The 15,942-nt window shown below is 43.4% G+C and overlaps 1 protein-coding gene across 3 annotated transcripts in view; it reads left to right on the plus strand.

The window, feature by feature from the left end:
- The window catches only part of PRKCB (protein kinase C beta), a 383,605-nt gene extending 367,968 nt beyond the window's left edge, over positions 1-15,637 (plus strand). For 2 of the 3 annotated variants that reach the window (XM_032243353.1, XM_032243351.1), the window contains one exon: positions 9,522-10,911. In XM_032243353.1, coding sequence (XP_032099244.1) covers positions 9,522-9,680 — 159 coding nt within the window. In that variant the 3' untranslated portion in view covers positions 9,681-10,911. Of the gene's footprint in view, positions 1-9,521; positions 10,912-14,986 lie in introns of those variants that run through there. The other variant, XM_032243352.1, reaches the window with a different exon arrangement.
- Positions 15,638-15,942: the final 305 nt, after the last annotated feature.

Below are 15,942 nucleotides of genomic sequence, written 5' to 3' on the forward strand. Positions count from 1 at the left end.
ACATAGTGAAACCCCATCTCTACTAAAAATACAAAAATTAGCTGGGCATGGTGGCAGGCACCTGTAATCCCAGCTACTTGGGAGACTGAGGCAGGAGAATCTCTTGAACCCGGAAGGCAGAGGTTGCAGTGAGCCAAGATCATACCACTGCATTCCAGCCTGGTTGACAGAGTGAGACTTTGCCTGAAAAAAAAAAAGTATTATTATTATTATTACTTTTTTTTTTGGAGACAGCGTCTCGCTGTGTCACCCAGGCTGGAGTTAAGTGGAACAGTCGTAACTCACTGCAGCATCCAACTCCTGGGTTCAAGGAATTTCCCCTGCCTCAGCCTCTTGAACAGCTAGGACTACAGGCATGTACCACTATCCCTGGCAAATTTTTAAAAAATTCTTTGTAAGGACAGGTTCTTGCTATGTTGCCCAGGCTGGTCTCAAACTCCTCAAGTGATCCTTTCACCCGGGTCTCCCAAAGGACCTCAAGTGATCCTCCCAACTAGGCCTCCCAAAGTGCTGGTATTATAGGCATGAGCCACCGTGCCTGGCCTCTCAGTGCTTTTTAATAGCTTGTTTGTTTCTGCAATAAATGTAGAATACTGATAGAAGAGTCTGGGTCTCTTGTTTTTTATTTTTTATTATTTATTTATTTATTTTTTTAAGATGGGGGTTTCACCGTGTTGATCAGGCTGGTCTTGAACTACTGACCTCAGGTGATCCACCTGCCTTGGCCTCCAAAGTGCTTGTGGATCTCTTGTTAAACCTAGGATCTAATCATGGTCAGATACTCAAACTCTCTAAACCCACTTTTTCATTGTACAGCAGGGACTTCATAGTGCTTTGGGGGGAATTAAATAGATAATGCTTGCAAAACACTTAACACAACTTCTGGCTCATACTTAGTGTTTAACATACACTATGATGTGTCCGCTTAATAATTTTTTGTGCCCGGATCTTAGAAATGCAGTGGTGAATAAAACAGATGTGTCTTTGCTCTCATGTAGCTTATAGTCTAGATGAGAAATAGACAATAAAGAGTGAATGAACATGTATTAATAATTATGCCAGATCTTATTTCTGTGAAAGAAATGAATAGAGTATCTTGATAGAGAACAACAGGAGTGGGGGAGGATGAGGGATGCACTTTATTTGAAGGTGATCTGGAGCCGCTTCTCTGACAAGGTAGCATTTAAACTGAGATCTGGAGGAAATAAAGACACTGAATTTTTTTTTTTTAATGAAAATTAAGACAAGCAAAAGCAAACAAAACAGACTTAGTATAAAACCCAAAAGTCCCCTCTCCTGCTGACTTCCTCCCCAAATAGACATAAGAGAAAAGATTCCTGATTGTAAGGGACCTTCCTTAGTAGCAGAAAAAGAAGACTTGAATCTTTCTTTTTTCTGCCCAAGCCCAGACCATGCTGAATATTACCCGACGCTGTTTGAAAGAAAAGCCTTGGTCCACAAATGACTTTTTAAAATGATCAAATGTGTGTGCAGCTTCATGCAACTGATTCTCCTGTGTTCAGCTGGAAGGCTTAAAAACAAGCCTGCATTTCACTGGATGTGCACATTTGAAAAAGAAAGACGCCATTGTCGTTTTACCTAAGCTCTGTAGCTTAGACATCTTTTCATCATGACCTTCTGGTCTTGTTCTCATCAGGGTGCCCTGGTGTACTTGATGAGGGCTGGGCAGGTAGCTCCCCTGAGCCACTAGCCTCATGTTATCAACTCAGGTGGGCAAAAGACAGCAAGGAGGAGGAGCTTTATCCTCTCCTCCCCCATCTTACCCTGTCCATGCCCTCTTTTCACCTCCATTTCTTCTCCAGCCTCTTTCTTTTTCCTCCTCCAAAGATGTGATGTCTCTCCTGCAGGTCCTACTCAAGTGAGATATTGCTTCCTCCAGACAATGTTCCTGACCCTTCTAGGGTTTCTTTCCTCTATGCTCAATGGCAGCACCTGTCCCATGGTCCCATGCAGTGGCCTGTGTGTACATCTGTGTCCTCTGCTAGACCTTAAGCTCTATGAGGACAAGAGGTACCCTCTTATGTTTTACCAGTGTCAGGCATACTGCTAGGCAGCGGATGGACAAGACCCAAATGTTAGCCTTCCTCATCATCCATTAGCACCAAAATACACATCAAGGCAGTCACTTCTTTTAGAGGTTTTTTTTGTTTCATTTTGTTTCATTCCAGCCCTGTCACCCAGGCTGGAATGCAGAGGCACAATTATAGCTTGCTGCAGTCTCGACCTCTCGGGCTCAAGCGACCCTCTGACTGCAGCCTCTCAAGTAGCTGAGACTACAGGCATGTGCCATCATGCCCTGATAAGTTTTAAAATTTTTTTGTAGAGGCAGGGTCTTGCTGTGTTGTCCAGGCCGGTCTCACACCCCTGGCCTCAAGCAATTCTTCTACTGTCTTAGAGTGTTTTACTAAGATGAAGCGCATTAAATAGCATCAGGCTAACCTTAACAATTTACCCAAATACTCCCATTCTCTTTATTTCTATTTTTCAATTTCTTCCATGATAATTGCTCTCTCATTTAAAATAGTTTTCATAACTTATTTTGTTACAAAATAATAACAATATCTGATTGTTATGCAAATTTTTAAAAACGTAATCAAGCATAAAGGGAAAAAGGAAAAACTTAAAACCATCTGTAATTCTTCTAATCTGTATATAAAGCCTATATATAGAATGTGTACAGATATTACATATACATTTGTGTATATAATTTATAGAATGGGAACATATTGTACACACTGTTAGTAATTATGTATAACTATGTCATTTAATATTCTTCTACATCTTCTTTTAATTTCTAAGAGTGTTTTGCATGGTAATACATCAAATAGATGTATCATTATTTATTTAACTGTTTTCCCTATTGGTCCATAGTAGATTCCCAATTTTTTTTTTCTCTTATGATTCTTTGATGAACACTCTTGATGGGATAAACCCAGGAGTATAGAGGAGCGGTCAGGGAAAACCTCGTGGAGGAAGCGACACTGTTCTGGAGACAGAAAGGATACACAGGAGATAGCTGGATGAGCAGGGAAGGAGTGGGAGGCGTGTTCCTGGCAGAGGAGACAGCCTGTGCAGAGGCTTGAAGTCACCTCCAAGAGTTCATGAGTGTTTCAGGAACTGGAAATATTTCAGTACAGCTGCCGGGTGTCTCAGGGGGTGGGGAATATGGGTGGGGAAGGGGCTGTTGACCAGGTGTCCAGAAACAAATCCTAAATGGCCCCTTAAGCCATGCTAAGGAGTGTGGGCTTTAGGCAATGGGGAGCTATTGCAGATAAGAGCAGGGAAATGGCATACCCCTGGTCAGCATCTTTTTTTTTTTTTTTTTTTTGAGATGGAGTGTTGCTCTGTCACCAGGCTAGAGTGCAGTGGCATGGTCTCAGCTCACTGCAACCCCTACCTCCTGGGTTCAAGCAATTCTTCTGCCTGAGCTTCTGAAGTAGATGGGTCTACAGGTGTATGCCAACACCTGCAGCTAATTTTTGTATTTTTAGTAGATATGGGGTTTCACTATGTTGTCCAGGATGGTCTCCATTTCCTGATAGGGCAGCATCTTTAAAAGATCCCTTTAGCTGGGCATGGTGGTGTGCAGCTGTGGTCCCAAACTACTCTCAAGGCTGAGGTAGGAGGATCCCTTGAGCCCAGAAATTCAAGGTGGCAGTGAGCTATGATCATGCCATCTCACCCCAACTAGGGCAACAGAGCAAGACCTTGTCTCAAAAATCAAAACAAAACAAAAACAACAAAAGAGATCCCTTTGGCAGTGGTGACCAAGCCAACTCCACACTCAACAGCAAGACTCTGTTATTAACACAAGGAAACAGAAATTTTAAAAGAAGACAGAAAGAAAAAGAGCTTATGTGTAACAGGTCACAGATAAGCTTTTCAAATTGCCTAGATTCTTAAATTCAGGAGCATGATTCAACGAGTCAACCTTCTTACTCCTCTCCCTAATCCTGAAAGATGTGTGTGTGGTTTAAATAACCCAGTTGGTTTCTGGCCCTCATTCCTGTTCCAGGAGGCTCATTGGTGTACCCCGAGGACAAGGGGGTTGGATTTTCTTTTCTTTTCCTTTTTTTTTAAGCTGAGTAAGGCTAAAGTGTTCACCCAAGACAAGCCAGAGAGGCAGGTGCAATCCAAGGTGTGTTTGTAATTAGATCCCAGCCCCCGAGCTGCCCATACTTCAAGGACACAGCAGGCTGGAAGCTGATCTGGGCTGTGTCTCCCAAGGGCTGACGTCTCCATTTAGGGAACGCTCCTGAAGCTAATGGTCAGTGACAGCTCCATTTGAGAAACACAGAAACACTTAACAGGGAGGCTGTGATCTGCCAGCACCCTCCTCCCCATGCCCCCCTCCCCAACCCTTCCACCGCCTAAGCTGCTGATTAGCAGGGAAATCGTGCTCCCTCTGTATCATGCCCCCTTGGTTAACCCCTGTTCTTGTGTCTCCTCTGTGCCATCTCACTTAAAGATTTCATTGTTCTCCAAGGCAGGAGGGAGCTGGGAGAGGGAGAGGGAGAGGGAGGTTGCAGAGCTGCCAGAAGCTGTTTCACTGTCTCCCACCACAGCCTCTGGGGAGGCCCAGGCAAAGCAACAGCCTTCTGGTGTGGATGGGAAATTGATGTTTTTTTAAAGAAAAATGGTCCCCGAAGACACCCCATGTTTCAGCTAATGTGCTTCCTATGCCAGCTGGCTTGGGCTCTAACACCCAGGCCAAAGAAAAACACCCAGAGTTCTGCCTTCTAGCCACACCAGGATGCCGTACCAGCAGTCCCTGCCACCAGCACCTCTTTATTCTCGGCCCCACCTTCCTTTTCTGTAGAACTAGCCATCATCCCTCTCCTGTGGATGACTGCGGCAGTCTCTCCCTGATGCCACGGCCACCAGTCCAGCTCCCCAAACCTCTGCAGTCCCAACACTGCAGCCTAGAGGACTCCTTGACATGTCTGCTGGAATCTCAAACTTATCATAAGGGAAAGCAAGTACTCAATTTCCCTCTCAGATAGGCTCTACTCCTCATGTTCCTCACTCACTAAATGGCTGAGGCCAAAAATGTCAGGGTCACCCACAGCTCCTCTCTTTCTCTCATGCCCCATACCAATCCATCAGCAAATCTTGTCAATTCTGAATTCAGAACATACCCCACATCTGAATGCCTCTTTCCATCCCCTACCAATCACCTGCCTTCAAGCCCCCATCATTCTGACCTGGATTATTGTAACCACCTCCTCACTGGTCGCACTTTTTCCATTATTGTACCTCGCTCATTTAATCCATCCTTGTACACCACACCAGTGATCCTGTTTAATAAATGTAAGTCATGGCCCGCTTGGTGACTCACACCTGGAATTCCAACACTTTGGGAGGCTGAGGTGGGAGCATCACTTGAGGATAGGAGTTTGAGACCAGCCTGGGCAACATAGCAAGACCCACCACCACCACCGTGTCTACCAAAAAAAAAAAAAAATGAAAAATTAGTCCTGCATGGTAGTGCATACCTGTAGTCGTAGCTACTCATGAGGCTAAAGTGGGAGGATCGCTTGAGCCCAGGAGTTTGAGGCTGCAGTGAGCTATGATCATGCCTCTGACTCAAGCTTGAGCAACAGAGCAAGACCATGTCTCTTAAAAAAAAAAAAAAAAAAGAAATACTATAAAAACAAAACATAAGTCATCATATCATTCAGTGCTCAACATTCTCCAGCAGTTTCTCATCGAGCTGAGATGAAAATCCACTGTCCTTACATGGCCATCAAGGAACCCTGCTCTGGCTCCTGGCCCACTCTTACCCCTTGGTCACTCTGCTCTGGCCATTCTGACCTCATTGCTTCCTGGTGACTCTGCCAGGTGAGCTCCGTCTTGGGGCCTTTGAGCTTGTGGTTCCCTCTGCCTGGAATACCTTCCCTCCTGACATCCAAAGGGTACCCTCTCTCACTCCACTGAGATCTTGCTCAAAGGCCATTTCCTCCAAGCTGAAAATGGCATCACTCTTGCTCCACCCCCTGTCCTGGCTTTCTTTTTCTGTTTTCTTTTCTTTTTTTTTTTTTGTTTTGTTTTTTGAGACTGGATATCACTCTGTCGCCCAGGCTGCAACCTCTGCCTCCTGGGCTCAAGCGATTCCCCCACTGCAGCCTCCTGAGTAGCTGAGACCACAGGTGTGTACCACTACACCCAGCTAATATTTGTATTTTTGGTAGAGACGGGGTTTCACTATGTTGCCCAGGCTGGTCTTGAACTGAGCTCGTGATCCACCAGCCTTGGCCTTCAAAGTGCTGGGATTACAGATGTGAGCCTCCCCGCCTGGCCTTGGCTTTATTTTTCTTAACATCATTTATCTCTATCTGGCACTAAAATGTATATTTACATTTACAGTTACATTCTTGTTTGTTTGTTGTCTGCCTTCCCCAGTAGAATGTAAGTTCCATGAAGCATGGATTTTATATCATTTTCTACTAGCACAGAGCCAGGCACATAGTAGGTACTCAATAAATCCATCTTGAATGAGAAAATGAATAAACAAATGAATGAATCTGGACAATAAGCCTAACCACACTGAGTTTACCCTAAAGGGTCATCCTTCTGTGGGAGTTTCCCTCCACTGGCCCGCAGAACGGACCTCAAGTCTTGATACTGTGTCAGAGAGTTCTCATTTTCTGAGACCTGAAGCCAAAGACAACAAACAGCAGAAACAATTGAGCTTGGAATAACAGATAGGTTTTCTTAAGTCTGAGAAGAGTCTTTTTAAAAATTCAAGACTGTTTCCTTAGTATTTAAAACTTAAAGACCATGAAAATGCCCTATTATAGGAAACATATGCTGTCTGTCTGTAGGGATTTGGAGTAGAAACGGGAACTACCAAACGGGAACTAAATAATACTTGGAGCTATGATGCATTGAGCATATACTCAATGCCTGTTGCTTGCGTTCTCTCATTTTATGTTCATATCACAACCCCAATGCGATAGGAGTTAGAATTGCTCTTGTTTTACAAAAGGGGAAACTGAGACTTGCAGTAAGTTGCCCAGAGTTGCACAGATAGTGGGCAGCATAATGCCAGGATTTGAATTCAGTCTACAGACTCTGGGCTTAAGGAGTGAGCAGAAAGCAGAAGCTCTTAGAGACCTAAGTCTCTCGCATGCGCATCAAATACTTTTGCTTCCCTTGCAAACAAAAAGGCTTTGAAGATGAGCCTGCCCCTCTTCACTTTCTCAATGTACCTTCACTCTTCCAGTGGCTGATGTTCAGGGGCAGCCCTCCATTTCTCATCAGTATCACCCCAGTTGCCAAGTGCAGTAAGCCATTGTCTGCAACTCTCCTATTTGACCTCTTAAAGATATTTTAGTTACCCCAATGCGCTTCTCCTGGGAGTCCTCTCAGTCCTTAGCTTGTCTGATACTATTCTTTCCTGGTTCTCCTCCTGCTCTCCTAAGACACTTGAAGGGGTATTTTTATCATGGGCAAATGGAAGTAAAATACCGATTTCACAGAGTTGTCACATGAATTAAAAAGGTCACGTATGCAGAAACACTTGGCAAATGTCTGTTTCATTGAAAGTGCTCACTGGTTTTTATTACTCTTGTTGTCTTTTTCTACTCCCCATATTCTGTGCTTTAAAAAATGGTTTTTCAAGGCCTCTCTCCTGAGTTGCTGAACCTGTGTGTTGTTTTTGTTTGTTTGTTTTTGTTGAGGTCTCATTCTGTTGCCCAGGCTGGAGTACAGTGGTACAATCTCTGCTCACTGCAACCTCCACCTCCCAGGCTCAAGCAATTCTGTCACCTCAGTTTCCTGAGTAGCTGAGACTGCAGGCATGCACCACCACACCCAGCTAATTTTTTAAAGATGGGATTTTGCTATGTTGGTCAGGCTGGTCTTGAACTCATGACCTCAGGTGATCTGCCCACTTTGGCCTCCCAAAGTGCTGGGATTACAGTTGTGAACTACCATCTCCAGCCCAGAACCTATGCTTCTGATTCCCTCCAGTCATCACCTGGACTTTCACTAGCCCCTCAAAGTCATTGTCCAAAATGGAATTAATCATCTTTCTCAGTTCTCCCGCTTTCTCTGTCTCAGTTCATACAACCACAGTCTCTGTCATTCAAAAAAGAGACTTCATATCCCCATCTTTGTCTTCCTGGTGGCCCCTTTCCCACTCCATTAGTCAGTGAGCCACCAGGCTGTCCACTGTGCTTGTAAAAATGGAGACAGGAACTTGGACTCTGATGTCAGATGGACCTGGTTCATTATGCAGCTCTGCTATTGGTTTGCTGTGTGACCTTGAAGAAATTACATAATCTCCTTGGCCTCAGTTCCCTCATCTATAAAATGGAGATGATACCAATACCCACTTCATAGGGCCATTGGGAAGATTAAATAAGATAATGCAAATAAATAACTTTCCAGTAAAGGGCAATTTTGTCCTGGCATATAGCAAGTGCATAATAAATATCAGCAGTCAGCATTATTACTACTCCTATTACTATTATACTATTAGCTTGTGATTACCTCCTATAGACACAGTGTTTGAAACACATGGAGCTTTTGTGCAAATGGGTTTTGCTGGCCAAGAACAAGGAACACCAGATTTAGTGATTTGCCCCTTCTCATAAGGTGGGAATTAGCATGTACATGTGTAGGCACTCATGCATGCATGCACCTATGCACACACATGTACATACACATATATGTTATAATTCCGGCTCAGATAGGCGTCTATAGGGGTCTTTTTGCTATAGAAAGACCAGCAGGATGGGTGAGAAATGGCAATGATTTTCTCTCTAGAACCGGATTGCTTCACCAAACAATGGTTTGTATTTCCTCCCATATCCCTCCTTCCTGTTTGAAGAGGGAATGGCTGAATTTACCTCCTGGCACTTTGTACTTAATGGTCAATGACTGATCCAGCTAACCAGGGGCCTCGTGGTTGCCCAGGCATTGCAAGCATCAAACCCAGATCTTCAGTTGGGATGGAGTTTATAAATTGTATTCTGTTGAGTTGGAAAACATCCACTCTCCTGATTAAGAGCTGGAGGACAGCACTTTGAAGGGTCTGCTGCTATAAATATTGGGATCTCCCAGGTGAGGTATAAATGGATCATTACTTTGCATCTTGCACCACCTGAAACATCTCAGGTGCCTTAATCCTATGTTTTCCAACAGATGAGCTTGGCTGACTCCTCGGGGTGGGTGGAGGGAACATGCCACATGCCTCTGGCCCCACCATCTCATGCCTTTGCCATCCATCTCCTGACTGCCCAGAGGACACCAGGAGCAGCTTATGAGCTAAAAAAAAACTGAAGGTTGAGAACCCAAGGTCATGCACCCAAGGTCATGAGAATTTTGCATTTTATGTTGCTCTCATTTCTGATCATTGAAACAACCTCTCTGAGTTTCTGAAAGGGAGGGTACTGGAGAAAAGCACACCCAGTTATGCTAGGTTCTGTTTTATTTTGGCTTTGTTTTTGTTTTTTTTCCCACCCACCACAAGTTCTTTTCTTCCCCTCTCATAGTGTGGGCGAAATGCTGAAAACTTCGACCGATTTTTCACCCGCCATCCACCAGTCCTAACACCTCCCGACCAGGAAGTCATCAGGAATATTGACCAATCAGAATTCGAAGGATTTTCCTTTGTTAACTCTGAATTTTTAAAACCCGAAGTCAAGAGCTAAGTAGATGTGTAGATCTCCGTCCTTCATTTCTGTCATTCAAGCTCAACGCCTATTGTGGTGACATTTTTATGTTTTTCATTGCCAAGTTGCATCCATGTTTGGTTTTCTGACGAGACTAGAGTGACGGTGTTTCAGAACCCAAATGTCCTCAGGTAGTTTGGAAGCATCTCTGTGAGATGGGATTATGCAGATGGCCTATGGAAAATGCAGCTGCATAATTAACACATTATCAAAGTCCTTTTACAATTTATTTTCCGCAGCATGTCAGCTAAGTAGACCCAATGGGGAGAGAAAATGCCTGCTTTCTCTCCCTCTTTTTCTGCACTGCCATATTCACCCCCAACCATCCAATCTGTGGATAATTGGATGTTAGCAGTACTCTTCTACTTCCGGGCCTGGAGCTTGGCTTGTATCCAAGTGTATGGTTGCTTTGCCTAAGAGGAATCCCTCTATTTCACCTGTTCTGGAGGCACCAGACCTTGAAAAGAACATGCTCAAAATAAAATGTTATTTGTCTGGTTTTTTTTTTTTAACTCAAAGTTAAGATGATCGAAGTTCTTCTAAAATTCCAAGAATGTGCTTTTAGAGGGTCTCAATCTAAAAGCACTTCAAGGGGTCAAAGGGCAACCAGTGTGGGTGCTACCTCAATGTTGTAGTTTCTGATACTTTATGTCTTTGATCACTCTCATCCCTAAACTACTTGAAAAGGGCATTTGGCACCATTCCCTGAAACAACAGTCACTCTAGCAAGCCCCCCAGAGGGCCCTGGTTTTACATTACATTTCAAACTTTATTTGCTTTGGGGTTTTGTTTCTGTTGTTATTCAAATGCAAAAAAAAAAAAAAAAAAAAAAAAAACAAAAACAAGAAAACAAAACAAAACAAAAAAACAAAGGTGACTCACATTGTTACACATGCTTTAAAATATGTGTTCAAATGTTATTAACCACAATGACGACCTGCTTTGATTTAACCAAGAAGATGGCTGTGGAGCCTAGCAGACTCCTGTCTGTAGGAATGGGATTTGTCTAGGTTTGTGGCTGGCTTTAGAAAGCTAATTACGTGCTCTGAAAAAGACACCGTTTCTTGAAACAAAGATGATTGTATTCCTCACTTTGATGTTGTTTGCAAGATGTATGTAGAAATGTTCATTTGGATCTGGATCTCTGTTATGTGCCATTTTTCTTCTAGCATCAAGATACAATTAAAAAAAAAAAGAAGAAGAAATAATATTTCAAGGAACACTGATCTTTTTGAAAAACATGGACCTAAACTACAAAGTGGGAACTGAGACGGGAACTCAGGAGAAAGGAACTAACTGTGGAGCTTTAATCTTGGCCCCAGTGTTCAGCCACTCAGAAAGGCGGGGACTGTGGTCCATTCAGGGACTGCTGGTGGCCAATAGTGGGGTGGGATGACCTGGCCAGAGCCACCAAGGATATTGGAGCCCAAAGTCAAGTTTAGAGACCAGCTGGGAATGTGAACAGGGCTCTTAATTTTCTTATTGAAATCACCACTCTTCCCAGCTTGGACTAAATATTCTTTCTAGCAAGCAGATTTGTGAGCTCACTGAAGTCCAAAGAAACCCTTGGGTGGGAGAAATTTCATTTCTGCCTGAGCGGATTAAGACAGCAGGTGACTCCTCCTCCTTGCCTGCTGTGTCCTGCTATTCTCAGGCAGCTCTAAAGAGAATTCTTATCACAGTCCAAGTGATTTCCAGAAGTTTCAGGGCTTCTGAGAGACCATCAAGAGAACTTTAATGACTTGACAAACATCCTTGAAGTAAGATGTCTCATCTTTAAGGAAAGTGGGGTTTGGATTTCTGTTTAGCCAAAGTCTCCTGCGGCTCATCCTTGTGTGTCCTCTTGCTTCAGGCTTGGGGACCGTCCCTGCTGTGCCCATTGTGGTGGCAATTGGGACCTAAGATGAAGCAAACTTGAAGTTCTAATGGACAAGTTTAGGCAGTTAGAGAAGGAGGGAAATCAGAGCAAAGCCCCCTCACTTTATTGTTGAGAAACTGGCATCTGGAGAGAGGAAGGAACTTGCCCAAGTTCAATCAGCTGCGATAAAAACCTGGATGTCCTGATCCTCAGTGCAGGGCAGTTTCTGCTCTGTAACAAGGCAACAGGCATCCCTGAACGAGGCCCACAGACAGGCAAGATGTGAGGTCCCTCATCTGGTTGTTGGGTCATGATCTCGTTTTGCTTGGACATACTCTCAGGAAGACAAAAACCATGGAGAAACACTAGGCCATTGATGAATGATCCAAGACAACTTTAGAAAACAATGTAGGATAGATGGAAAGAGGAAAGAAAGAAAGAAAGAAAGAAAGGGAAAGAAAGAAAGAAAGAAAGAAAGAGAAAGAAAGAAAGAAAGAAAGAAAGAAAGAAAGAAAGAAAGAAAGAAAGAAAGAAAGAAAGAGAAAAAGAAAGAGAAAATGAAAGAAAGAAAAAAGAAAGAAAGGAAAGAGAAGAAAGGGAGGGAGGGAGGAAGAAAAAGAAAGGAAGGAAAGAAAGAAGGAAGGAAAAAGAGAAAGAAAGAAAAGAGGGAAGGAAAGAAGGTAGGTAGTGTCTATCTATATACACTGCACTCTACATTTTCCAAATTCTTGCCATTATTTTTCAAAAGTTTAATAGTTTGCAGAAATACTCAAGCCAAAGTCTCTTTTCCCCTAGCACACCGTCCTGAGGGTTGGTTAGAGAAATCTTCTGATGAAAGTCAGAATTTCTACCACGTCCTTTCCTATCCACACTTCCAATGCAGAAGAAACTGAGAAACAGAGCTTTTTTAAGAAAGGACGGGGCCATATCCACAAGGGCCTTCTTGGGGGATTAACAGGAGGTTAGTAGAATTAATAACCCTCCCTGGACGAGTGCTACTGTTCTCATGTGGCTTCAGATGCTATCCACCTCAAAGAAATGATCTCAACAGAGAGGCTCATTCTCCTTCAACTTCTATGGTAAAATCCAGGAGTATTTTATCTGGGGATCTGCCCACAGGACAAAGCCCATAAAGGCAAGTCCTGTCTATACCATGTGGTCATCTGAAGCATTAGCCATCAGCAGCACAACAGAGGGGAGGGCTTTCCAAGTTGGGGCTGGTCAGAAGGGAATCTTTGCTAAGATGCCCACAGGCAGGGAAAGTGAAGTAGGGTTGATGAGACCAGGAAGACATAATAAAAACGCAGCTGTGCGTTGTCTAGCTGCAAATATACCTGCCTTTTGGCCCACACACTGTCCTGGAGCTCTCAGACCTTTAAGGGCCCTAATACAGTTCAGTTTATACAGAGGTTCAAAAGGGACAGTGGCCCATTTGGGAGACCTTTAGGATCAATGGGAATAAATTCCGTCATTTTGCCTCAGAGTAAAGTCTCTGGCTCGGGGGTAATTACAGGTTGCAGAAAGTATAGAGGCGTATCATTAATCAAGTCTTCCTTCATTCCACAAATAATTACAACAGCCTACTGTGTGCCGGGCACTATTCTTGGCACTGGAAATACGCTAGTGAAGAAGTGGACAAGGACCCTGTTTATTGTTTCTCTCCAAGAAATTCTCCAAGAATAATATTGTTTCTTGGAGAGAAACAATAAATAAGGCAATTTCTAAAGCAGTCAGGATAATTAAATGATGCCAAAGTGTGACTTGTGGGGATGGGGAGAGAGAGGCACAGATAATATTAAAGGAAGAGGAGGCAGTTGAGCCTTGCTGTGAACACCGGAAGTGACACACTGAGCGCCTGGGGAATGGAAACTCCTGTAGCACCCACAGGCTAACAGCAGGCAGAATACGACAAACAGGGCAGGTGGGATGTGGCAGGGATGGGCCCCAGCCAGGAAACAGCTCCGTCAGCATCTTAGCCTGCTCCACTCTGACCATGTGTATTCCTGAGACCAGTGTGTCCGCCTCACTCCCACACTCCCACACAGACACGGCAAGAGTAAGGAGAGAACTCCATGGAGACATTTTACCTATCTCAGGGGAGCAGCCACAAAGAATCAAGTCTTGTAAAAGGCGTTTTACAAAGGGGAGTGAACCCAGCAATGAGGTTCCTTAGCAGCCAGTGCCCACTGGGGGCTAAACCTGAAGCCTGGCTGGTGATGGCTCAAACGCTAATGAGTCAGTCAATCCTCACCGACTCCCTGGCCTTTATAATCTGACACAACTTTAGCGGCAGCTTGGGAATGTGCAGGGTACCAGCGAATCCAAGGTGTTCTTCCTTGGTTGTCCTGTAGTAAAACAGCCATTGGGTTATCTCCCCAGTCCAAGAGACTGAGATGAGGCCTATGTAGCAGCAATGTGGTCAGGTAAAAATCAGAAACTCACTGCAGTCTTGGGCAAGTCCTCCTGCCTGCTTGTGCCTCAGTTGTCTCATATGTCAAATATAGGAGGTGAGGACTCCAGCTCTACCTGCCCCCAGGTGGGTGTGGGGATTATGGGGAAAGGCGAGAGGCTTGCAAGGACCCTGAAGAGGTCTGAGCATCATACAGATTCCTTTATTAGCCCATGTTCTGATGTTCCCTGGTGAGACTTGCCCCAAAAAATTGCTAGTAAATGGGGGGTTAATTTCTTTCCCTACTGAAAAAAAAAAAAAAAATGAAATGCCAGACTCACTAGGATAATCGAGTTGCTTTGAGTTTGTTTTTTGTTTTTGTTTTGTTTTAAGGCTGCCCTTATGCACCTTCCTTTAAGATTTAGATTTTGTCTCTTATAGTTTGTTGACTAGATACTTGCTATAAATATCTTTGGAGAGAATTTCTGCCTGACAAAGGCCCAATTCTAGTCTATGGGTGGATTTTTGAGCTGACAGTGGTCAATTCCTTTCATAAGCAGTGATCTGATTTCTCCACATGGCCATTCTGCCTTCTTGGGGGCAGAGTAGATGGGCCGCAGTTCACCTCTTCAAAGTAAGAGGTCTCCTGGCCACCTGGGTCACTACTGAATGGTTTTCTCCAGGACATTCTACCTAATGATTATTTCTACAACATTAAGCATGGTAATAAGTAGCTTCCAATTCAATTCTTCCTAAAGCCAAAGAAAATACAACACCACACACACACCACTTTATGGCAATTCTTAAAGAAATTCCACGACTTATTTCTTTTCTTAGAAAATTTCTGCCATGTTTCTATCCCCAAGCCAATATACAATGTGAAATGAAAGCTAGTACTTGCAGCTGCTAAAAATTTTCAGCACAGGGCTCTTTCTGACTCTGCTCATGAGACGGCATCAGCCACCCGATGACTGGCGTGTCATGGTCCTGTCTCCTTCTTCTTATGCTGTGTTAATGTGTTTACTTTCCATTTGGCAGAGAGACAAGAGAGACACCTCCAACTTCGACAAAGAGTTCACCAGACAGCCTGTGGAACTGACTCCCACTGATAAACTCTTCATCATGAACTTGGACCAAAATGAATTTGCTGGCTTCTCTTATACTAACCCAGAGTTTGTCATTAATGTGTAGGTGAATGCAAACCCCATTCACTGAGCCTGGGGTATAAGACTTCAGGCCAAGTGTATGTATCAATTCTAGTCTTCCAGAATTCACGGCGCACATGCTGGCATTCAACATGTGGAGAGCTTGTCTTAGAGGGCTTTTCTTTGTATGCGTAGCTTGCTAGTTTGTTTTCTACATTTGAAAATGTTTAGTTTAGAATAAGCGCATTATCCAATTATAGAGGTACAATTTTCCAAACTTCCAGAAACTCATCAAATGAACAGACAATGTCAAAACTACTGTGTCTGATACCAAAATGCTTCAGTATTTGTAATTTTTCAAGTCAGAAGCTGATGTTCCTGGTAAAAGTTTTTACAGTTATTCTATAATATCTTCTTTGAATGCTAAGCATGACCGATATTTTTAAAAATTGTGAGTAAGCTTTGCAGTTACTGTGAACTATTGTCTCTTGGAGGAAATCTTTTGTTTAAGAATTGATATGATTAAATGAATTAATATATGCAAGCTCTTGTTTACATGCCTTTTCTTAACTGGACCATGTTACAGAGGTTACAAACTGAAGATCCAGTTTGTGGCCATTAGATAAGCTTAATTTTACTCACATGGAATTTTATTTAATTGAAACCATTGTGAACATGAAAAAAATAGGATACTTTACATAAATTCCTGGAATTTCAGATTCTCTTAAAAAAAGAAACAAAAGACTAGCAGCTCTGAGCCTGCTGCCACGAGGAAATAATTCTATAGAACTGAGAAATGGTTGCCTCCTTTAAAAGTAGTATGTGTTCTCATTTTGCCACAGTCTCCAC

This window comes from Sapajus apella, unplaced genomic scaffold, assembly GCF_009761245.1.
Source record: "Sapajus apella isolate SASKATOON/1434 unplaced genomic scaffold, GSC_monkey_1.0 scaffold51, whole genome shotgun sequence".
In the NCBI taxonomy this organism is placed as follows: Eukaryota; Metazoa; Chordata; class Mammalia; order Primates; family Cebidae; genus Sapajus; species Sapajus apella.